This window comes from Tenebrio molitor, chromosome 4 (assembly GCF_963966145.1).
Source record: "Tenebrio molitor chromosome 4, icTenMoli1.1, whole genome shotgun sequence".
Classification (NCBI taxonomy): Eukaryota; Metazoa; Arthropoda; class Insecta; order Coleoptera; family Tenebrionidae; genus Tenebrio; species Tenebrio molitor.
Window position 1 is genome coordinate 25,938,413 of NC_091049.1, and position 24,437 is coordinate 25,962,849.

The 24,437-nt window shown below is 41.7% G+C and overlaps 2 protein-coding genes and 1 long non-coding RNA gene across 5 annotated transcripts; all 3 read left to right on the forward strand.

Annotated features, from left to right (window-relative positions):
* LOC138128238 (fatty acid synthase-like) lies at positions 1 to 8,007 on the forward strand. Its single transcript, XM_069044428.1, is given in 18 exon segments — positions 1 to 758; positions 806 to 1,009; positions 1,065 to 2,077; positions 2,160 to 2,592; positions 2,644 to 2,873; positions 2,921 to 3,281; positions 3,328 to 3,585; positions 3,633 to 4,623; positions 4,675 to 4,805; positions 4,857 to 5,013; positions 5,063 to 5,706; positions 5,785 to 5,940; positions 5,983 to 6,234; positions 6,279 to 6,432; positions 6,483 to 6,838; positions 6,888 to 7,197; positions 7,245 to 7,508; positions 7,557 to 8,007. Coding segments are annotated over 18 exon segments (6,810 nt in total). The 5' UTR covers positions 1 to 216; the 3' UTR covers positions 7,911 to 8,007.
* A 2,317-nt stretch (positions 8,008 to 10,324) lies between these two features.
* LOC138129153 (uncharacterized) lies at positions 10,325 to 11,774 on the forward strand. The gene is made up of 2 exons (XR_011159120.1): positions 10,325 to 11,088; positions 11,201 to 11,774. It is a non-coding gene; the product is annotated as an uncharacterized lncRNA (long non-coding RNA).
* A 3,307-nt stretch (positions 11,775 to 15,081) lies between these two features.
* LOC138127654 (fatty acid synthase-like) lies at positions 15,082 to 23,976 on the forward strand. 3 transcript variants are annotated; one of them, XM_069043699.1, is made up of 19 exons: positions 15,082 to 15,117; positions 16,194 to 16,704; positions 16,752 to 16,955; positions 17,011 to 17,982; positions 18,035 to 18,538; positions 18,590 to 18,819; positions 18,869 to 19,229; positions 19,276 to 19,533; positions 19,581 to 20,571; positions 20,623 to 20,753; positions 20,806 to 20,962; positions 21,012 to 21,655; positions 21,734 to 21,889; positions 21,932 to 22,183; positions 22,228 to 22,381; positions 22,432 to 22,787; positions 22,838 to 23,147; positions 23,195 to 23,458; positions 23,507 to 23,976. In XM_069043699.1, exons 2-19 carry the CDS (start codon positions 16,217 to 16,219, stop codon positions 23,858 to 23,860), a joined length of 6,786 nt encoding a protein of 2,261 aa, XP_068899800.1. In that variant the 5' UTR covers positions 15,082 to 15,117; positions 16,194 to 16,216; the 3' UTR covers positions 23,861 to 23,976. The 3 variants fall into 3 exon arrangements, with proteins under 3 accessions (XP_068899800.1, XP_068899799.1, XP_068899798.1); XM_069043698.1 differs by having other exon boundaries at positions 15,100 to 15,126; XM_069043697.1 differs by having other exon boundaries at positions 15,104 to 15,126; positions 16,184 to 16,704.
* The last annotated feature ends 461 nt before the right edge of the window (positions 23,977 to 24,437 follow it).

Below are 24,437 nucleotides of genomic sequence, written 5' to 3' on the forward strand. Positions count from 1 at the left end.
TTGCTGAAGAAGTTTCCTATCAGTTCTACGCCATATTATACAGATACAGATGAAGCTTTAGGGAATTCTTCATGATATTCCATTTTTTTAATTAACTTTGTTGGGAATATTTGTTTTAGCTATACTCCTTCATTTTTAAGCATTTTATACACGCACTCGTACATATTTTACGCCATTTAATAATAACTCTGGAAACTCATAATAGTTGGTAATAAGATGTCATTTTGCTTTCCAAAGATTTTAACGGTGTTGTCAGATAAGTATCAAGCTATGCCAGAAATGGACACGAGTCAACCTCACGCCAGATCCGACAAACCCGACTTCGAGTACAGCAGATGGCTCTCTTCCGCCCCTCCGGGCGAAGAAGTGGTCATTTCCGGCATGTCCGGTCGCCTTCCGGATTCCAGAAACATCCACGAATTTCGCGACAACCTCTTCAGTAAAACGGACATGGTGAGCGATGACGACCGACGCTGGCAATTGGACCATCCGGAGGTTCCCAAAAGGAGTGCTAAAATCCCCAACATCGACAACTTAGATGCGGGATACTTCGGGGTCCACCACCGCCAAGCAAACCACATGGACCCCATGACGCGGATTTTATTGGAGACGGCGGTGGAGGCGCTCATTGACGCCGGAATGAATCCCTCGGAGCTGGAAGGTTCGAGGACTGGTGTCTTCGCGGGTGCGTGTTGTTCAGACATGAAGAAGACCATCTTGGTGTGTGTTAAAGAACCGCAGAAATTTGGACTGACAGGGTAGGTCTCGACGGCGGTACTGCGGATAGTGAGTCAGTGCGTTTTAGGTACTTGAGGTCTATGAACGTGCACAGGGTCAGCTACTTCCTGAAACTGAAAGGTCCGGCGTGCATGGTCGACACAGCTTGCAGCAGTTCTTTGAACGCCTTGGATTTGGCCTTCAAAGCCATCAGGAGTGGACAATGCGACAACGCTATAGTCAGCGGCACCAACCTCGTTCTACACCCAGGCAACACTCTTCAGTTCTTCCGGTATTGTCACCTGCACACGTTCATAAACGCCCTCTCATGTTGATTTTGTCTCCAGGTTGGGAGTACTGAGCAACGAGGGCGTCTGTCGCGTGTTCGACCAAGACGCAAGCGGCTACGTCAAAGGCGAGGCCATTGCGAGTATTTTCCTTCAAAAAGCGAAGAACGCGCGTCGGATCTACGCCCAAATCATCAACATCAAAGTCAATTCTGACGGTTTCAAAGAACAGGCCATCACCTTCCCTTCTACTCTAACGCAGAAGCTACTCATGACGGAAATCTACGACGAGAGCGGGATCCACCCTTCTGAACTTAGCTACTTGGAGGCGCACGGGACCGGTACCCAAGTCGGAGATCCCCATGAAGTCGAAGCTATCGACCACGCCTTGGCTAAAAAACGCGACAAACCCCTCTTGGTCGGATCTGTAAAATCGAATATCGGCCACACAGAACCATCTTCTGGAGTTTGTTCCATTATCAAAGTGTTGATAGCGATGGAAACTGGGTTGATTGCTCCTAATATCCATTTGAAACAGATCAAGGAGGGTATGAAAGGATTCGAGCAAGGTAGAATGAAGGTGGTACTCAATTTAACAGAGTTAGAAGGCGACGAGGCTCTCGTGGGAGTCAACAATTTTGGTTTCGGGGGTAATAACTGTCACGCGGTGCTCAAAAGATTCAAAAAGAAGAAAATCGACGGAGGAATACCCAAGGATGACGTTCCCAGGTTGGTCTGCGTTAGTGGGCGCACCGAAGAAGCAGTTTTGTCTCTGCTGAATGATGTCAATAGTAGAAAACTTGATGGCGAACACGTGGGTCTATTACATCAAATTTACAAAAAAAAATTTGCTAATCATATTTATCGAGGCTTCACAATAGCTTCGAAGAACGGTCCCCTCAGGACCTCCTCGAAATTCTTTTCATTTCAACATAAACCTCTTTACGTCTATTTCGGTCAATTCGAACGCTCCTTCAGGCTTCTAGGTTCCTGTTTTATGCATTTTTCAATCTTCAAGAATACTATCTCCAGGTAAGTCCGTGATCTGTCTTCGAAGATTCAGTCTACTTTATGTTATTTGAAGAATCGACAATATCTTGGCAACCAAAAACGTCAACATCTTGGACACGATTTTGAAGGATCAAATCCAACAAGACAACATCCTCGGTGCCATTGCCGTGCAAGCCGGACTTGTGGACGTCTTGAAATCTTTGGATGTGATCCCAACTGCAGTGTATGGCGACTCTTGGGGCAAGATAGTCAGCGCTTACTACTACGACCTCATCACCATAGAAGAAACGGCATTGACAGCCTACAAGATCAGTCAAGAACAGTCGAACGTCCATTTCGACGGCATCGCCAAATTCAATAGTTTGCTTAAATCAGTTCCCAAAAGACAAGACCAATACTTTAGTAAAACCCCGAATTTGCAAAATCTAGAGTTGCATGGCCACTCATTGAGTCACGAAACGTTGCTCAAAATGCTGAAAAATTCGTTGGTATTAAACGTTTCCGACCAACAATTAGACAACAAAGACGTATTGCATTTGGAAGGCAACCTCGTCAACTTTTTGGAGGTTTTGGGAAGGTACCTGCCTAAATTCAGATTGTTAGTTGGTTTTCACTTAATATCTTGTAGATTGTACGAATGCGGTTACAATCCTCAACTGCACAAATTGTACCCCGAAATCATGTACCCCGTGAGTCGAGGCACTCCCATGATCTCACCCATGGTCAAGTGGGATCATGACAAGAGTTGGTTCGCTTACAAGTTTACTGAGTTTATTGCGTCAGACGCCGAACAGATGGATTACGATGTTTCGAACGACTACGAAGAGTTCAAGCACATAGCGGGGCACGTGATTGATGGTTTGTTAGACTAAAAAATAGAACAATTTACTAATGAAACGTTTTAGGTCGCAATTTGTTACCTGCCACGGAATATTTGAATCTAGTATGGCAAACATTAGCTCAACGTCGGAGATCGTTGGTGAACGATTTGCCAGTGCTTTTCGAAAACTGCAAGTTTATACGCGCCGTAACGATGCCAAAAAATGGTCCTGTTAAACTCATCATCACTATCCAGCGAGGCACTGGTAATTTTGAAGTTATGGACAAAGACGCAGTTGTTGCGACAGGTCGAATTACCGCCTGTTCTAATATGAGTCAAGAACAAATTAATTTAGAACCAGATGTTCTCAACACTGAAGATCCAACATTAATCTTGGAGCAAGACAAGATCTACAAAGAACTCAACCTTCGGGGATATAATTACAGGCAAGACCGACCATGTCTTGTAGATTCTTTCATAAATTGTTATCAGTGGTATGTTTAAGGGTATTGCGAGGTGTGACATAAGTGCCTCCACCGGTGTAGTCAAGTGGGAGGACAATTGGACCACCTTCATGGATAAGATGCTTCAAATGAAGGCTATTCAGGTTGAGAGTAAATTGCTCTACGTTGCTGTGGGAATAAGAAAGTTAACAATAGATCCATTGAAACATCACAAAATAGTCGATAGTTTCAAAGACAAGGAATCGCTTATTCCTGTGCACGTCTACAAGGAAAGCAACATCATAAAGTATGATCTGGTGCCCACCCTGAAATGTTTGAAATATTTTTGCGTAGATCTGGCGGAATTGAAATTCGTGGGCTTACAGCCAAATCCATTTCAAAGAAAAAACCTCGTTTGGAGCCAGTTTTGGAGAAATATGAGTTCGTCCCGAATCAGGAGTGGCTCGACTTGACCCAACTGATAAGAGTCAACATTCAAATCATCCTCGAGAATAGTCTAGAAACTCACTTCAAAGCGGTGGAATTTCTGGAAGGTGTTGATGAACTTCTTTTGCCTCTGGTTTGCAAAGTTCTAGACGACATCCCTGTCGTCAATCCCGATCTCATAATCTCAACCAAAATTGACTTGGACCCGATTCCTGGTGTCAAAATCGAACAATTTGTTCTAACTCCTCAGAGCAATTTGCTTTTGATCATCGGCACTAAACTTCTACAAAATCCCACTTCATTAAAACAGGTACTGAACTCTCTTCACTCTAAAGGTTTTGCCTTGACTAGAGAAGAAGTCGACCTTGAGATCTCGGATGTGGACAATATCGAAGTTGTCTCCGAATACAAGACGGCCAAAGAGAAATTGGTACTTTTTAAGAAGTCTGACGAAAAAATTGAGACGAAATTTATTGAAGTGTCGTCGAACAACTCCGAGTGGTTGTCGCAGTTGCAAAACATTGTAAAATCTGAATCGAATGTCCTAGTTTACGGTCAAAATGGCGAACCTGGCGGTTTGATCGGATTGGTCAACTGTCTCAGGAGGGAACCGGGGGGAGACAAGGTCAAATGTGTCTTCATGATGGACGAGGCGCCAGATTTTGACCCTAAACTACCTTTCTATGGAGATCAATTGAGGAAAAATCTCGCCGTAAACGTTTACAAATCGGGGAAGTGGGGGACTTACAGACACTTGCTGTTGGAAGAGCTGCAAGAAGTGGAAAGTGTGCATTGTTTCGGAGACGTTTCAGCAAAGGGAGACTTGTCGAGCATGAGATGGTTGGAAGGGCAGCCCATTGACGAGTCCCGACTCCCCGAAACTCAAGTCCTCATCTATGTCAGTGCAGTTTATTTTATTTGACGATGATGACTTCGCCTTCCCTTGCAGAATTGCTACTCCGCTATCAACTTCAGGGATATTATGCTGGCGTCGGGTCGCATCAGCGCGGAAGCTATCACCACCAACCGCATCGAACAAGAGTGTTTGATAGGGATCGAGTTCGCTGGATTAGATCCGAAGTAACTTTCCAAGCAGATATCGCAAGTTCCTACATTTTTTTTTTATTAAAGGGGACGCCGAGTCATGGGAGTTGTTGACAATTGTGCGCTAGCAACTTATGTCAGAGGTGATTCTCAGCTCTTGTGGGGGGTACCCGAGTCGTGGAGTTTGGAAGAAGCAGTCACCATCCCCGCTGTTTACTCCACAGTGATTTATGCTTTGCTTTTGGTAAAACCTTCAAACTAAGAATATGCATTTTAACCCACTTTCCTCACAGGCCGTAGACCTCAAACCCAACAGTACCGTCTTGATCCATTCCGGTACCGGCGGAATCGGTCTCGCGGCATTGAACGTCTGTCTCCACCACCAGTTCGAAATCTACGTCACCGTCGGTACCCAACACAAGCGAGACTATCTTCGAAAGCACTACCCTCAGATTCCTGAAAGTCACATCGGCAACTCTCGCGATACCTCTTTCGAGGAAATGATCAAAACCGGTACGAACGATCGCGGTGTTGACGCCGTATTGAATTCTTTAAGCGAAAATAATCTCAGAGCATCGGTGAGATGCTTGGCGCGCGGCGGACGCTTCTTAGAAATTGGAAAGTTCGACCTTGCGAACGACTCGAATCTCAATCTTCTCTTGATGGAACGAGGAGCGAGCTACCACGGAATCATGTTGGACCGGATCTTCAAAAACGCGCAGAAATTAAAAGTGAAACTTGTCGACGCTTTGTACAAAGGTATTCACGATGGGTACGTTACGCCCTTACCGAGGGTCGTGTTCGCCAGAGACGAACTGGTACCGGCGTTCAAATACATGACCACTGGGAAGCACATAGGGAAGGTGTTGGTGAAAGTGAGGGACGAAGGAGATGTGAGAGGTGTTGGTCCGAAAAGGTTATTTTCCGCGCTTCCGAGGTGAGTACCGTAATAGAAAAGGTCCACACACATCTTTGAGACTCACCTGTGGTACTAATTAGTGTAATTGCATTGAAGGTTCAACTGCGATTTGACCAAGTCGTACGTCATCATTGGGGGGTTGGGAGGAGTCGGTTTGGAATTGGCCGATTGGCTGATCTTGAGAGACGCCCGGAAATTGGTCCTGGTCTCCAGATCGGGAGTAAAAACAGGGTACCAAGACCAAAAAATAAGGTAAGTTTGTTATTTAGAGAATCTTCATCTAACTCCCTCCAGACTTTGGAGGTCTTACGGCGTTGAGATTGAAATTTCGACGCGAAACGTCACAACGAAGCAAGGCTGTCTTGATTTGATCCGCGAAGCTACCGAACTGGGTTCCATCGACGCCATCTTCAATCTAGCTGTTGTTCTTAAAGATGCGCTCTTGGAGGACCAAACCGAAGAGACTTTCCGCCTATCTTTGGCTCCCAAAGCTCGAACCACCACCTATCTCGATCAAATAACTCGCGAGATCTGTCCACATTTGAGGTCAGTACTGAGTAAGCTTCCCAGATGGTGATCGTCTTGTTTAGGTATTTCGTCATCTTCTCTTCTGTTTCCTGCGGTCGTGGCAACGCCGGTCAGACCAATTACGGCATGGCCAACTCGATCATGGAGAGGATCTGTGAGAGAAGAAAACGTGACGGATTTCCAGCTTTGGCGATCCAGTGGGGCGCCATCGGAGACGTACGTTTAGACTAATCGGAGTTGAGCAATTTTGAGTGTTGTTGTTCAAGGTGGGACTCGTTGCCAAAATGCAGAAGGAGAACAAGGAACTGGTGATCGGTGGTACTCTCCAACAGAGCATCTCGAGTTGTTTGGAAGTGTTGGATAGGTTTTTGAAGCAAGACAATACCATTGTTTCCAGCATGTTAGTCGCAGAGAAGCGCAACAGGAGTCACGGTGCGACTAGCGCTGCGGAAGCTGTTGCCAACGTCTTGGGCATCAAGGACATCAAGACCGTGAGTCAACATGCGACGTTGGCCGAGCTGGGGATGGACTCGATGATGGGCACTGAAGTCATCCAACTTTTGGAAAAGGAGTTTGAGATTTACGTCACCACAAAAGACGTCAGGAGCTTGAGTTTTGCAAAGTAACAGCTTCACAGTGTGGTACGCTCGATGATTCTACCGTTATTCCAGGTTGACGGAAATCGAGGCAGAGAAGAATAAAGTTGACGAAGAGAAGAGTCTGAACAAGACTCAACAAGGCACCGACTTGCTGATACAGTTCATACCGGACAACCAAGCCGATCGTACACCGATTGTAAAACTCTCCTGTGAAGGGCAAGACAATGAGGGACAAACGGTTTTAGTCTTTCCGGGAATTGAGGGAGTCTTTACGCATCTTGACGCCCTCGTAAAAAGTCTTCAAGCTCGAGTTTTGGGAGTGCAGTACAGCTATCAGGAGCCCGAAATTTCAGTAGAGAAAATTGCAAAAACAAGTCTTCCAGTTAGTTATGGTATTTTATTTGATAATTATGAACACTCTTTTTTTAGCACATCGAGAAAAATATATCCAAAGATGAATCGTTGACTTTAATTGGCTACTCTTTCGGAGTTGCAGTCTGTCTAGAAGTTCTTAGTTTGTTAGAGAATAGAGGTTATAGTGGCAAAGTGATTTCTATCGATGCTTCATTGACATATATACGATCATGTGTGTTAAATTCTGTTCCAGGCGACACCGAAGCCGAGTTCCAAACGAATTTTCTGTGCAAAATTTTAGCGGTGTTAATACCGGTGGATTTGCTAGCCCCGTACAAGGTATCACTATCGGGCACTTAGTTTCCGGTCTAAATTGTGTTGTTTCAGGAAAAATTTTTGAAGTGTTCTGATTTGAACGAAAGATGCGATCTAGCCCTGACGTTAATACCTTCGGAGGTTGTCAATAGACAAAAATTGGAAAAACAAGCTATGGTCGCACTCTATATGCGGTTCAAAGCCGCCATAAATTACGAGTTTTGCCACGACAAAATTTGGTCGAAAGCTTACTTGTTCAAGGCCAAGTATCCCGTAGTTAACGAAGTCGAAGATTACCATTTGTCGTTGGTTTTCGAGCATTCCGTACAAGTTGCCACGGTCGATGGCGATCATGTTACCATATTGAAACAACCGGAGCTAATTAAAGACATCAATAAATTAATAGCATGTATGGATGATATCTAGAGCTTAAGATTTTACCTATGTCAGTTATATTTATATTAACAAAATGTCTACAATAGAAGCATTTAAAATGATTGAGAATAAACATCCAAATAAATGTGTGGGGAAAAAATGAACCTACAAACTTTTTTGTATAAAACTAATAATTGATTTTATCTACGACCGTGTAAAAAGTAGACACTTTTTGCACTAAAAATCGTTGTCAAAGTTGACGTTTAGTGAACTGATGGAATCGTGCCATAAAACTTTTAGTTCACGCTTTTACAACAATACAACAATATAATTTTCTCCCTACCGGGTAGAAATGTAGGCTGTGGATACCTCATTTGAGGTGAGAAAATTCAACTTTCTCGCTAAGGTAAGAAAGTAAATCATGAAATGTTTATGGTAAAACTGTACCAAAATACAAATGTCAAAAGTGTCAAAAGTGAAATAAGTTATTGATAAATGAAAGCCAATTCAATGAAGTAAGTTGGTAGGTCAATCATATAATCTGGAAAATAAACAGATAAGCTAGGTAGGTAGATTACTTTACCCTGTTTATATCAAATTTTCGAACAAACCTCAAATCTTCAAATGCGATGACAAGTTAATTAAACAAATAACACAGCCTACTATTCAATTCTCAAAATTTTCGTTTTAATCACGAATATAACCATCTTTTTTGACTTTTTTCAACAAAGTTGTGCCGGTAGGGAAAAAAATTGTATTCAAACCTTGTTAAGAAAGTGTCCTTGCAGACCTTAGGCACTTACAAACCTCGTCTACGACTCGGTTTATAATCTTTGCCTGCGGTCTGCAAAAAACCACTTTCTTACCTTGGTTTGAAATATACTATTGTTGGAAACATTGTTTAGAAGTAGGTTGCTAAACGACGTGGTTCTGAAGGCCGATAATTTTTAATACAACTGCGATCCCCTTTCTTAAAAACCGGCACAATCCTTGCAGTTTTCCAAATTGCAGGAAACGCATTAGTCTTCAAACACAAGTTGAAAATCACTACCAAAGGAGAAACGAAAGCCTCAATACATTCACGGATTAGAAATGATGGGATCATGACCAGCTGTGAATTTCAACTTAAGTTTGGATATTGCATTCAAAACATCTTGTTCGTTAACAGCATTTAAGAAGAAATTGCAAGATGTACTCCATTCTTCAGCAGATGACCCTATGACTGAAGCTTTTTCACAATAAGCAAACTCAAAATAATTAGCAAAAGCTCCCGTAATCTCATCAGCGCCAGAAACTTCCGCTCCAGAAAAAGTCATATTAAGAGGAATACCAGTACCGTTCTGTTTGAATTTGACGAACTGCCAGAACTTATTTTATTAGGATCTCTCTTTATGTCAGCCTCAACTTTAGCAACGTACTGATCATACTGCCTTTTAATATCACCTTTAATATCTCGACGTAACATTCTAAATTTCTCCAGATCACACAGTTTGCCAGATACCCTAAATTTCTTCAACATTCTGTGTTTCAGCTTAATTTTCTTAATAAGCTCATACCAAAACCAAGGCGGATAGTTATGCCTACTTTTTCTTTTCTTTGGAAGAATTAAGTCAAACAGCTCAAATAACTTATTGTAGAAACCACGACATGCCAAATCGACATCTTCATAGCTCTCAAGAAAAGACCAATCTATAAGAAGAAGTGCGTTACTTACCATTTCCATATCAACTGCCCTAAAATTAAAATTATCACCATCATCAACACCATAAATGAACTTCCTTATCTTGATCAATGGATTACAAAAGAGATGGATGATGAGGATCCTCAGGGACAAGACCCTCCTCACCCCTGGTCACACTACAATGTAAATTCGACAGAACCAAATCGAGTAGCCGATCATTATCATTAGTAATGGAGTTATGCTGCTGAATAGATAACTCATTTAAAATATGAAAAATCGGAATTGCATTACCCCGTAGTTGATCTAAACCTTTACTCTAGTAATGTCAATGTTTTCATGCAATGGATTAATTGATTTCAAGATTTCAGACTTCGTCTGTGTTACAAACTGTTTAACATATTTGGGCTTGAAGATGACATTGTTTTCAGAAGAATGTTGAACCTTAGCAGCAAAAGATGTCGATGGTTGTACCTCATGTGGGATTGCAGCAGATTTCTGCAATTTAGAAATTTCATCTCGAAGGGGCTGTATAGCATTATTAACAATATTCCTAACATACTTCAAAAACACATTATCAGTCGGATCAATCGGAGACAAAGGACAGCACTAAAAAACGCTATCACAATTCAAAAACAATAACTTCAAGTGAGAAGATCTTCTATGAATGCGAAGCAGGAGTTGAGCCTCTTCAGGTGCAACATCCATACAGTTGATGTGTGAGAGAGACTTACAAAGATCACATCTAATGTCTGCACTTTCATCCACCTCCATTTTACATGGAACAGAGTATTTGTACAAAATTATTATAATAAGTTATAATAGCGCCAGCAAGAATTAACACACAGCCAGTCGCTTATCGCGGACTGGCTGATAAACTGAAGTACAAAAACTATTGTTATTATTGAAAAAATTAAAGCGAAAACTCCAATTCAAACACAATAAATAGTAAAAGCGTACCTTCGGTTCACTTATCAAGGACAATTCACAATTAAATCGCACTTAAATAACTTAAAAGAAGAATTAATCACAGAGAATAGAACGCAAAATTTGGGTACTGTTACGATTTAAATTTCCCACCAAATCGTATTTCTAGAACCTTCTAGATTCTAGAACATTCGGGAACGTGCGTGCGGCCAGCAGCGTTTCCGTATCCGCCGAGCTGAAAACCCTTACTAGAGGGGCAGAAGGCATATAAGGGAAGAACCAGCGCGACTTGAGGAGATTCTCACGACCGATTGTCCGGTGTGTGTGTTTGTGTTCTAAGGGGAAGTGTAGGGGGTGTTTTTAGGTGTAGCAGGTGTTGGCGTGTCCGTGGAGAAAGTCAATTCTGGCTGGAGAAGTGGAACTCGTGATCGAGCGATATCGCCGCGGCGGAATCGAGACTTCCACCACGAAGGGTTCAACGAACCCAACGCTCAAACGGATTAAACCCACGTCAGCCCTGTTGGACCGCTCATCTCCCAAAGCCCACCTGGAGAGCACAGACATCGCATCGGGCAGACCCACGGCAGAACACCTATGCCACCAGGTCGTGGACGTCTAAGGAAGGTCGAAACGAAAATTTTATCTTCCAGTCCGCCATTTTGACAATTTTCTTTTACGCGGACATTTTCATCCGACCGGGCCTCGCCGATTATTAATTTTTTTTTCTTCTGTTTAGTGTCAGGGCGAGAGAGGACTTCGAGGGCCTCTCCGCGAGGGCGGACGGCGTACCCGAATAGCGGCGTGGCAGGACTCGGGAGACCTTCCTTCCCTTTTTTCCAAGAAATTACCTAGACCCTAGAAATTATAAGTTAATTTTGTTCACGGATCAGGACTTCTTTTTCGTAAATTTTTGCTTGTATAAATCAGAAGTCGAGATTTATTGTATCCTGTAAGGGCCATCAACGGCTGGTTAGGCTCTTTGAGTTTTATTTCATTTTTCTGTTTGGACTTAAAGTCATTGTTGACTTTACCCACTTGTGGAATTTTTCCGTTTTTTCTGGCTAGACAGCCTCAGGGCGTCCTCCTACATCGTTTCCCATCACTAGACTATACTAGACATTGATGCGACCTTGACGCGACCTTGAAACATAAAAAGAGAGAAAATAAAGGCATTTGCACAAGGTTTGAGTGGTGGGAAACGATGTAGGAGGACGCCCTAAGGGTGTCTAGCAAGAAAAAACGCGAAAATTCCACAAGTAGGTAAAGTCAACAATTACCGGACTTAAGAATAATAAACTATTGTACAAACATTTTCGAGTTTTTCTCCCGATTTCCGGGCAAATCCAAGGACTATTGCTTTCGTTCTATCGAGGTGGCGACAGTGACGTTCGACAGAGAGCCAGTCTTTCTACGAAATCGTTATTGTTTCCATTCGTAAAACAAAACAATAACGTCACAGTACCTACTACATTGAGAACCATAAAATTTACACCTAACAAAAATTTCGTGCCTAATGAATTATACTCCTAATTCTTAATTTAGGGAACCTATTCGGGCCATTACAGTACCAAGAAATAATTAATATGTCAACCGAGAAACACTCATCACTTTGGCTGTTGTATTACACTTCTTCATCACGATACAACACTTTTTCGGGCAAATAAAATACTTTAGTTAAATTTAACTGTCAAATATTAATTTGTATTCAGTCGGTTTACTCGGTTTTGTCGGTTTCGTTGTTAACTTACTAAACAGACCAACAGATGGCGCCACAGTCCATGCGCTGAAAAGTACGTCCGAAAAACAGTGGGCTAGTTTAAAACGCGAGTGAAACGAGCGTTTTAAAGGCCCACGAGTGCCATAAAGAGCCCAATTTACACACGAACTCGTTAAATAAACTGCTATTAATCTCAATCGTTCTAAAATCGTCAAAAATATGTCGACATTCAAACGATAGAATAGTGGAAGACAGTTGATGAGAGGAGTGTAATGACATGTTTCTGATATTACGTCAGTTAACTCGTAAGTGTGGACGTGGTAACGAAAATGTAAATGCTTTATTTGGTAAAAAATCGATATTACGAAATTGCACTTGAAAATCGTTAGAATTCCAGGATGCACAGAAACCTCTTCATGTGAATAACTCATTTTATGTATATTTTTGAATGAAGTTTTGTGTATTTTGTGTTTTTCTGGATCTTCCTAAGGAAGTAAGTGTCATTTTGGAAAACATTCAGATTCAGATTTGGTAAAAATTTTGATGGTTTCCAATTATCGAGTACATACAGATCAGTTAATATTAAAGTAAATTAAATAGAAGGATTTTTGCATGTTTTTGTAATATTCTCAATTTTGAGGAGTCCGAAAACTTTTCTAAGACTGGAGGTGCTTGAAAAATTACAGAATTCTACAAGTTTTTGAGTGTTTCAAATCTAACAAATAATTGAAATTCAGTTTGAGACGAAAGAAAAAATAAATTATTTCTAAATTACTGTTTTCCTGAATAACACAACAACAACACAACAATGGGGAGTGAAGGTTCAAGGTTCTTTGCCAATTTCCAAAATGTGAGCTCTTTGATCCCTATGAAGGAAAAAATTACGTTTGAAAATAAATTAAGTACAATTTGCCCATAAGCACATATCGTAGAAGTGTCAGAAATGGTAGTTGCCATTTAAAAAAATTAAGTTTTCGACATTTTTTGATTACGAGTGTGTATCAATTTTGAAAAATTGCAGTAGGCGTATGGAAAATAAAAAAATATCACGAATAGCGCAAAATATCGGCCAAACCTTTCGGAATACAATTTAAAAAAAATCAATTATTTATTTCCAATGGTTTAGGAGTTACAAATTTTTTAATGAACCCCTGCAACCCCGATTTTTTGCGAAAAAGATAACAGATAAGTGTTGACAAAAGGACTCCCTAAACTCAAAATTTAACGTAGAATTCAAATTTGAAATCAAAATGGGGCCATTACATTTAAAAAAACAAAGATGGCATCGAGTTCCGATATTTCCGGAAGTGTCGCCATTTTGAAAATATTTTATTTGAACTTGGAGCAGTCGATTATAGTCGGCTACCAATTTTCATATTAATACGATTTTGGGAAATCAGAAAGTTTCTAAAGAACAGGCTACGTGAATCGGTTTGTATGTATATCACAACTTTGAAAAATGCCGACTGACAGAATGACAAACAAAATTCTCGCATTAATCAATGAATTAGGAAATGCGTTGCATCAACCGGAACTCGATTACCATTGGTCTGAATTTTAATTTAATAGCTCCCGAAATGAAGTTGCCATTTGCAAGTTGCCTAACTACAGGTTGCCGCTCTTGCAACTTTGCTGTCATAACAAAAGTTGCCAACCGTCTCGACACTGGGGTGCGAATTACAAATTTGAATGATTTAATCTAACTAACTTGCGTTTGCAACACAGGTACGGATTCGTGAGAGTGTTAAATGCTTCGCGATGCGTACCTACCACAGAAGGTGACACAAGGAAAAATAAATTTAATAAAATAAGTTATTCTATAATTGAGACCTACTATTAATCGAGTGTACCACAGGGCAGTCTAGAGCTTGCGGCGTTAACATTATAAGGGCCTCTTGGTGAAATCTCACGAACATGGTGCAAATGTACTCTTGCACTAATTCATTAGAGCTTAAGCATAACTCCTGTCCTATCCAGCTTTTGCTGTTCCTTCCTTAGTGTGAGATTAAAATGAGAAAATCTTTTCGTGAATTAAGACAAAATCCTTTGTGTATTATGATCTATGACACAACAACAGTTATGTATTATGACTTAATTTTGTTGTACGTAAACAGGAAGCAAGGGTCAGGTATGTATAAAATGCAATCATAATTTTGTATTATCATTTAAATTGGTATTCTTTTGTGAACTCAGTTATGTAACACATGCATAGTTTATTTTGATCGAAACTTTACAAAAAATTAACGAACTGATAAGTTTGAAAAAATATAAAATTTAGCTAGACTGGGAAATATTGTCTTTAGCTGTCGTTAGTTCTTTGCCACCTGTACTTTGACCAAAAAATAAATAAATGTTAATAAATAATAAGTCTAAAAATAAGAGTATATTTTAATAAAAATCATAAAAAGTTTAAACGCGAATTACTTAATTTTTATGCTAAAAAGGTTTTCAAAATGGCGGCGATGTGGGCATGTTTTACACCACTGAATTCACAAAAGATACTTTTTCCAAAGTATTAAATTTGACTCACCGTGCTATTTAAAAAAAATCAAGTCAGCCTTGTATCTTCAAAATAAAAAAATTGAAAAAAATCTCAGATGATAGAACTTAAACATTTCTAACCGTGTGCCAAATATCAACGAGCTCTGCTAATCGTTCTGAAAATATTTAGTTGTATCCATACTTTTTAGCGACCCTGTATATATTTGGCAATAACAACATCTACGTGAATTGTTTGTAGAAGTCGGAGGATTGGAAAGTTTTGAATTTATTGGTTGGAAAACTACAGAAAATTGCATAAATATTTACTACGACTCAAAAAGTGCGGGCAACCTTGCTTATTTAATTTCTCAAATTAATGCCCCCCCTTTCATCATTTCGCCATATAAATTAAGCAAAAAAGCAGAATTTGAGGAGTTTAGTTTTGTTTTACCCAGGTAAGCAGGGTAAGTGGCCAATCCATTCTTTGAATTATTTGTTGTTTCTAACATTTAATGACTACCTTACACCCAATTTCATAATCAGTCTAAAGTTACTTTAACATTAAAGTTTACCATTTACCATAGAAACATATTGTTGCAACAATCCATTAAAGTCCCTTTAACCCTTGACTACTGACGTGCGGTCTGTGAGACCCTGGAAGAAATTAAAATTTGAATTTCCCGCAAATTTCCCCGCTTCTAGCTATGTATAATTTAGAGTTTTGCAAACGGTTTAATCAGCTCTGGTGTGTGTGTGGGCGTCTTTTTTGCTTTGTTATTTGCCACTAAGAACTTAAAGTTGACTTTAAGTATATTATGAAACTGGCCCTTAATAATTTTGTATCTACTTTTGTTTGTCTCGGGCAGAATGTAGCCTAAGGGAGTCCGTTTCGGCTCAGGGACGCGAGGGTCGCGGGTTCGATTACGACCCAGGGCGAAATTATTGGTCCCGGTCTATTGAGTTGGTCATCATGCCCCTCATAGATTTGTAAACCAGTCCCAGACCGTGTAACAAATGTTTATAATAATAGTATTTTTATAACTACATTTATGACAATTCTGATGCAAAATATTATGAATAACTATTTTACATACAAAATTAAATACAGGATGTCGTTTAGGATTGAAGAAATCTAGCTCATCTTCTTTCTTCAGTTGTATCGTAATAAAGCCCAGACATCGTCATCCATGATATCATTGTCTCATTTACTCCAACAGCGTCTTTGCATCTTGGCTGTGTCTTGGTGAAACCTTTCACCATATTTTTTACTGAAGAAGTTTTCTATCAGGTCCACGCCATAGTACAGTACAGTATAGTACAGATACAGAGGAAGCTTTAGGGAATTCTTCATGATATTTCATGTTTTTAATTAACTTTCTTGCGAATATTTGTTTTAGCTATACTTCTTCATTTTTAAGCATTTTATACACGCACTCGTACATATTTTACGCCATTTAATAATAACTCTTGAACTTGAAACTCGTAATAGTTGGTAATAAGTTGTCATTTTGCTTCCCAAAGATTTTAACAGTGTTGTCAGATAAGTATCGAGCTATGCCAGAAGTGGACGCGAGTCAACCTCATGCCAGATCCGACAAACCCGACTTCGAGTACAGCCGATGGCTCTCTTCCGCCCCACCGGGCGAAGAAGTGGTTATTTCCGGCATGTCCGGTCGCCTTCCGGATTCCAGAAACATCCACGAATTTCGCGACAATCTCTTCAGTAAAACGGACATGGTGAGCGATGACGACCGACGCTGGAAATTGAACCATCCGGAGGTTCCAAAAAGGAGTGCTACAATCCCCAACATCGACCACTTAGATGCGGGATACTTCGGGGTGCACCACCGCCAAGCAAACCACATGGACCCCATGACGCGGGTTTTATTGGAGACGGCGGTGGAAGCGATCATTGACGCCGGAATGAATCCCTCGGAGCTGGAAGGTTCGAGGACTGGTGTCTTCGCGGGTGCGTGTTGTTCAGACATGAAGAAGACCATCTTGGTGTGTGTTACAGAACCGCAGAAATTTGGACTGACAGGGTATGTCCCGAAGGTGGTACTGCGGGTAGTGAGTCAGTGCGTTTTAGGTACTTGAGGTCTATGAACGTGCACAGGGTCAGCTACTTCCTGAAACTGAAAGGTCCGGCATGCATGGTCGACACAGCTTGCAGCAGTTCTTTGAACGCCTTGGATTTGGCCTTCAAAGCCATTAGGAGTGGACAATGCGACAACGCTATAGTCAGCGGCACCAACCTCGTTCTACACCCAGGCAACACTCTTCAGTTCTTCCGGTATTGTCACCTGCACACGTTAATAAACGCTTTCTCATGTCAATTTTGTCTCCAGGTTGGGAGTACTGAGCAAGGAGGGCGTCTGTCGCGTGTTCGACCAAGACGCAAGCGGCTACGTCAAAGGCGAGGCCATTGCGAGTATTTTCCTTCAAAAAGCGAAGAACGCGCGGCGGATCTACGCCCAAATCATCAACATCAAAGTCAATTCTGACGGTTTCAAAGAACAAGGCATCACCTTCCCCTCTACTCTAACGCAGAAGCAACTCATGACGGAAATCTACGACGAGAGCGGGATCCACCCCTCCGAAATTAGCTATTTGGAGGCGCACGGGACGGGTACCCAAGTCGGAGATCCCCATGAAGTCGAAGCTATCGACCACGCCTTGGCTAAAAAACGCGACAAACCTCTCTTGGTCGGATCCGTAAAATCGAATATCGGCCACACAGAACCATCTTCTGGAGTTTGTTCCATCATCAAAGTGTTGATAGCGATGGAAACTGGGTTGATTGCTCCTAATATCCACTTGAAACAGATCAAGGCGGGCTTGGAGGGGTTCGAGGAAGGTAGAATGAAGGTGGTACTCGATTTAACAGAATTAGAAGGCGACGAGGCTATCGTGGGAGTCAACAATTTTGGTTTCGGAGGTAATAACTGTCACACGGTGCTCAAAAGATTCAAAAATAAGAAAGTCGACGGAGGAATACCCCAGGATGACGTTCCCCGATTGATCTGCGTTAGTGGACGCACCGAAGAAGCTGTTTTGTCTCTGTTCAATGATGTCCACAGTAGAAAACTTGACGCCGAACACGTGGGTCTATTCCATCAAATTTACAAAAAAAATGTTGACAATCATATTTATCGAGGTTTCACAATAGCTTCGAAGAACGGTCCACTCAGGACCTCCTCGAAATTCTTTTCACTTCAACATAAACCTCTTTACGTTTATTTCGGTCAATTCGAACGCTCCTTCAAGCTTCTAGGTTCTTGTCTTATGCATTTTCCAATCTTCAAGAATACAATCTCCAGGTAAGTCTGTCATCTTTCTTCGAAGATTCAGTCTAGTCTACGTTATTTGAAGAATCGATAATATCTTGGCAACCAAAAACGTCAACATCTTGGACACAATTTTGAAGGATCAAATCCAAGAAGACAACATCCTCGGTGCCATTGTCGTGCAAGCCGGACTCGTGGATGTCTTGAAATCTTTAGAACTGATCCCAACCGCAGTGTATGGCGACTCGTGGGGCAAGATAGTCAGCAATTACTACTACGGCCTCATCACCATAGAAGAAACGGTATTGACAGCCTACAAGATCAGTCAAGAACAGTCGAACGTCCGTTTCGACGGCATCGCCAAATTCAATAGTTTGCTTAAATCAGTTCCCAAAAGACAAGAACGATACTTTAGTAAAACCCGGAATTTGCCAAATCTAGAGTTGCGTGGCCACTCTTTGAGTCACGAAACGTTGCTCAAAATGCCGAAAAACTCGTTGGTATTAAATGTTTCCGACCAACAATTAGACAACAAAGACGTATTGCATTTGGAAGGCAACCTCGTCAACTTTTTGGAGGTTTTGGGAAGGTACCTGCCTAAATCCAGATTGTGAGTTGGTTTTCAATTAAAATCTTGTAGATTGTACGAATGCGGTTACAATCCTCAACTGCACAAATTGTACCCCGAAATAGTGTACCCCGTAAGTCGAGGCACTCCCATGATCTCACCCATGGTCAAGTGGGATCATGACAAGAGTTGGTTCACTTACAAGTTTACAAAGTTTATTGCGTCAGACGCCGAACAGAGGTATTACGATGTTTCGAACGAGTACGAAGAGTTTAAGCACATAGCGGGGCACGTGATTGATGGTTTGTTAGATTTAAAAAAATAGAACAATTTACTGATCAAACGTTTTAGGTCGCAATTTGTTTCCTGCCACGGAATATTTGCATCTAGTATGGCAAACATTAGCTCAAAGTCGGAGATCGTTGGTGAACGATTTGCCGGTGATTTTCGAAAACTGCAAGTTTATACGCGCCGTAACGATGCCGAAAAATGGTCTTGTTAAACTCATCATCACTATCCAGAGAGGCACTGGTAATTTTGAAGTTATGGACAAAGACGTAGTTGTTGCGACAGGTCGAATTACCCCCTGTTCTAATATGAGTCAAGAACAAATTAATTTAGAACCACATATTCTCAACACTGAAGATCCAACATTAATCTTGGAGCAAGACGAGATCTACAAAGAACTCAACCTTCGGGGATATAATTACAGGCAAGACCGACCATGTCTTGTAGATTCTTTCATAAATTGTTATCAGTGGTATGTTTAAGGGTATTGCGAGGTGTGACATAAGTGCCTCCACCGGTCTAGTCAAGTGGGAGGACAATTGGACCACCTTCATGGATAAAATGCTTCAAATGAAGATTCTTCAAGTTGACAGCAGATTGCTCTACGTTCCTGTGGGAATAAGAAAGATAACAATAGATCCATTGAAACATCACCAAATAGTCGATAGTTTCAAAGACAAGGAATCGCTTATTCCTGTGCACGTCTATAAGGAGAGCAATATCATAAAGTATGAACTGGTGCCCACCCTGACATTTTTGAATTATTTTTGCGCAGATCTGGCGGAATTGAAATCCGTGGGCTTACAGCGAAGTCCATTTCAAAGAGGAAACCTCGTTTGAAGCCAGTTTTGGAAAAGAATGAGTTCGTCCCGAATCAGGAGTGGCTCGAATTGACCCAGCTGATAAGAGTCAACATTCAAATCATCCTCGAGAATAGTCTAGAAACTCAATTCAAAGCGGTGGAACTTCTGGAATGTTCTGATGAACTTCTTTTGCCTCTGGTTTGCAAAGTTCTAGACGACATCCCTGTCGTCAATCCCGATCTAATAATCTCCACCAAAATTGACTTGGACCCGATTCCTGGTGTCAAAATCGAACAATTCGTTCTAACTCCGGAGAGCAACTTGCTTTTGATCGTCGCTACTAAACTTCTACAAAATCGCACTTTATTAAAACAGGTACTCAACTCTCTTCACCCTAAAGGCTTTGTATTGACTAGAGAAGAAGTCGAATTTGAGATCTCTGATTTGGGCAATATCGAAGTTGTCACCGAGTACAAGACGGTCAAAGAGAAGTTGATACTTTTTAAGAAGTGTGAAGAAAAAATTGAGACGAAATTTGTCGAGGTTTTATCGAACAACTCCGAGTGGTTGTCTCAGTTGCAAAACTTTGTAAAATCTGAATCGAATGTCGTCGTTTATGGTCAAAATCGCGAACCTGATGGTTTAATGGGATTGGTTAACTGTCTCAGGAGGGAGCCGGAGGGACACAAGGTCAAGTGTTTCTTCATGATGGACGAGGCGCCAGATTTCGACCCTCAAGTACCTTTCTATGGAGAACAATTGAGAAAAAATCTCGCCGTAAACATTTACAAGTCGGGGAAGTGGGGGACTTACAGACACTTGCTGTTGGAAGAGTTACAAGAAGTGGAATGTGAGCATTGTTTCGGAGACGTTTCAGCAAAGGGAGACTTGTCGAGCATGAGATGGTTGGAAGGGCCGCCCATTGACGAGTCCCGACTCCCTGAATCTCAAGTCCTCATCTATGTCAGTGCAATTTATTTTATTTGACGATGATAACTTGGCATTCCCTTGCAGAATTACTACTCCGCTCTCAACTTCAGGGATATTATGCTGGCGTCGGGCCGCATCAGCGCAGAAGCTATCACCAGCGACCGCATCGAACAAGAGTGTCTGATAGGTATCGAGTTCGCCGGTTTAGATCCGAAGTAACTTTTCAAGCAGATATCGCAAGTTCCTACATTTTTTTTTTTATTAAAGGGGACGCCGAGTCATGGGTGTTGTTGACAATCGTGCGCTAGCAAGTTATGTCAGAGGCGATTCTCAGTTCTTCTGGGAGGTACCCGAGTCGTGGAGCTTGGAAGACGCAGTCACCATCCCCGCTGTTTACTCCACAGTGATTTATGCTTTGCTTTTGGTGAAACCTTCAAACTAAGAATATGCATTTTAACCCACTTACCTCACAGGCCGTAGACCTCAAACCCAACAGTACCGTCTTGATCCATTCCGGTACCGGCGGAATCGGTCTCGCGGCTTTGAACGTCTGTCTTCATCACCAGTTCGAAATCTACGTCACCGTCGGGACTCAAGACAAGCGAGACTATCTTCGAAAGAACTACCCCCAGATTCCTGAAAGTCATATCGGCAACTCTCGCGACACTTCTTTCGAGGAAATGATCAAAGCCGGTACTAACGATCGTGGCGTTGATGCCGTGTTGAATTCTTTGAGCGAAGATAAGCTCAGAGCATCGGTGAGATGCTTGGCGCGCGGCGGATGCTTCTTAGAAATTGGAAAGTTCGACCTTGCGAACGACTCGAGTCTCACTCTTCTCTTGCTGGAACGAGGAGCGAGCTACCACGGAATCATGTTGGACCAGATCTTCAAAAACTCGGCGGAATTAAAAGTGAAACTTGTCGACGCTTTGTACAAAGGTGTTCACGATGGGTACGTTAAGCCCTTACCGAGGGTCGTGTTTGCCAGAGACGAACTGGTGCCGGCGTTTAAATACATGACCACTGGGAAGCACATAGGGAAGGTGTTGGTGAAAGTGAGGGACGAAGGGGATGTGAGAGGTGTTGGACCCAAAAGGTTATTCCCGGCGCTTCCGAGGTGAGTACCGTAATAGAAAAGGTCCACACACATCTTTGAGGGTCACCTGTGGTACTAATTACTGTAATTGCATTGAAGATTCAACTGCGATTTGACCAAGTCTTACGTCATCATTGGGGGATTGGGAGGAGTCGGTTTGGAATTGGCCGATTGGCTAATCTTGAGAGACGCCCGAAAATTGGTCCTGGTCTCCAGATCGGGAGTAAAAACAGGATACCAAACCCAAAAAATAAGGTAAGTTTGTTATTTAGAGAATCTTCATCTAACTCCCTCCAGACTTTGGAGGTCTTACGGCGTTGAGATTGAAATTTCGACGCGAAACGTCACAACGAAGCAAGGCTGTCTTGATTTGATCCGCGAAGCTACCGAACTGGGTTTCATCGACGCCATCTTCAATCTAGCTGTTGTTCTTAAAGATGCGCTCTTGGAGGACCAAACCGAAGAGACTTTCCGCCTGTCTTTGGCTCCCAAAGCTCGAACCACCACCTATCTGGATCAAATAACTCGCGAGATCTGTCCACATTTGAGGTTAGTACTAAGTAAGCTTCCCAGATGGTGATTGTCTGGTTTAGGTATTTCGTCATCTTCTCTTCGGTTTCCTGCGGTCGCGGCAACGCCGGTCAGACCAACTACGGCATGGCCAACTCGATCATGGAGAGGATCTGTGAGAGAAGAAAACGCGACGGATTTCCAGCTTTGGCGATCCAGTGGGGCGCCATCGGAGACGTACGTTTAGACCAATCGGAGTTGAGCGATTTTGACTATTGTTGTTCAAGGTGGGACTCGTTGCCAAAATGCAGAAGGAGAACAAGGAACTGGTGATCGGTGGTACTCTTCAACAGAAGATCTCGAATTGTCTGGAAGTATTGGATAGGTTCTTAAAGCAAGACAATACCATTGTTTCCAGCATGTTAGTCGCAGAGAAGCGAAACAGGAGTCACGGTGCGACTAGCGCTGTGGAAGCTGTTGCCAACGTCTTGGGCATCAAGGACATCAAGACCGTGAGTCAACATGCGACGTTGGCCGAGCTGGGGATGGACTCGATGATGGGCGCTGAAGTCATCCAACTTTTGGAGAATGAGTTTGAGATTTACATCACCACAAAAGACATCAGGAGCTTGAGTTTTGCAAAGTAACAGCTTCACACTTGTGGTACTCTCAATGATTTTACGGTCATTCCAGATTGACGGAAATCGAGTCAGAGAAGAAGAAAGTCGACGAAACGAAGAGTCTGAACAAGACGCAACAAGGCACCAACTTGCTGATCCAGTTCATACCGGACAACCAAGCCGATCGTAGACCAATTGTAAAACTCTCCTGTGAAGGACAAGACAATGACGGACAAACGGTTTTAGTCTTTCCGGGAATTGAAGGAGTTTTTACACTTCTTGAGGGCCTCGTAAAAAGTCTTCAAGCTCGAGTTTTGGGAGTGCAGTACAGCTATCAGGAGTCCGAAATTTCAGTAGAAGAAATTGCAAAAACAAGTCTTCCGGTTAGTTGGGGTATTTTCTTTGACAATTATGAACATTAATTTTTTAGCACATCGAGGAAAATATATCCAAAGATGAATCGTTGACTTTAATCGGCTACTCTTTCGGAGTTGCAGTCTGTCTAGAAGTTCTTAGTTTGTTAGAGAATAGAGGTTATAGTGGCAAAGTGATTTCTATCGAAGGTTCACCGACATATCTGAGGTCGAGTATGTTAAATTTTGTTCCGAGCGAGACCGAAGCCGAGTTCCAAACCAATCTCGTGTACAAAATTTTGGCGGTGTTAATACCGGTGGATTTGCTGGCCCCGTACAGGGTATTACTGACCTACACTTAGTTTCCTGTCTAAATTGTGTTGTTTCAGGAAAAGTTTTTGAAGTGTTCTGATTTGAACGAGAGGTGCGATCTAGCCCTGACGTTAATACCTGCGGAGGTTGCCAATAGACAAAAATTGGAAAAACAAGCAATGGTCGCACTCTATAACCGATCCAAAGCCGCCATAAATTACGAGTTTTGCCACGACAAAATTCAGTCGAAAGCTTACTTGTTCAAGGCCAAGTATCCCGTAGTTGACGAAGACGAAGATTACCATTTGTCGATGGTTTTTGAGCATTCCGTACAAGTTGCCACGGTCGATGGCGATCATGTTACCATATTGAAACAACCGGAGCTAATTAAAGACATCAATAAATTAATAGCATGTGTGGATGATATCTAGAGCTTAAGATTTTACTTACGTCAATTATATTTATACATAGTAATAAAATGTCTACAATAGAAGCATTTAAAATGCTTGAGAATAAATATCCAAAGAAATGTGTGGAAAAAAATGAACGTACAAACTTTTTTGTATAATACTAATAATATATTTTATGTACGATCGTGTAGAAAGTAGGCACTTTTTGCACTAAAAATCGTTGTCAAACTTGACGTTTAATGAACTGACGGAATCGTGCCATAAATCTTTTAGTACACGCTTTTATGGAACAGAACTGTCAGAGTACAACAATACAATTTGTTGGAAACATTGTTTAGAAGTAGGTTGCTAAACGGCGTGGTTCCCAAACGACTTTGATTAAGTATTCATAAAATATTGAATCAATAATAATTATTTTATACAAATTTATGTCGAAGATCTCACGATCGCAGATACAATATTGTAAGACATACGTGTAAAAACATCCATTGTTGCCCTCACATCCTTTAAAATACTCCCTCGTACCTCGGTCGTATTTTAAATCCGTTCGTGCAATAAAGGATCACTTTTTACACTCATATCTTAAATAACTATTGCG

What these genes read in the sequence shown, in the direction of transcription:
- LOC138127654 (XM_069043699.1), top strand. Translation starts at nt 16,217, where the DNA reads ATGCCAGAAGTGGACGCGAGTCAACCTCATGCCAGATCCGACAAACCC. An exon ending in TTATTCCCGGCGCTTCCGAG is followed by an intron (nt 21,656 to 21,733) that starts GTGAGTACCGTA and finishes ATTGCATTGAAG; the next exon opens with ATTCAACTGCGATTTGACCA. An exon ending in TACCAAACCCAAAAAATAAG is followed by an intron (nt 21,890 to 21,931) that starts GTAAGTTTGTTA and finishes AACTCCCTCCAG; the next exon opens with ACTTTGGAGGTCTTACGGCG.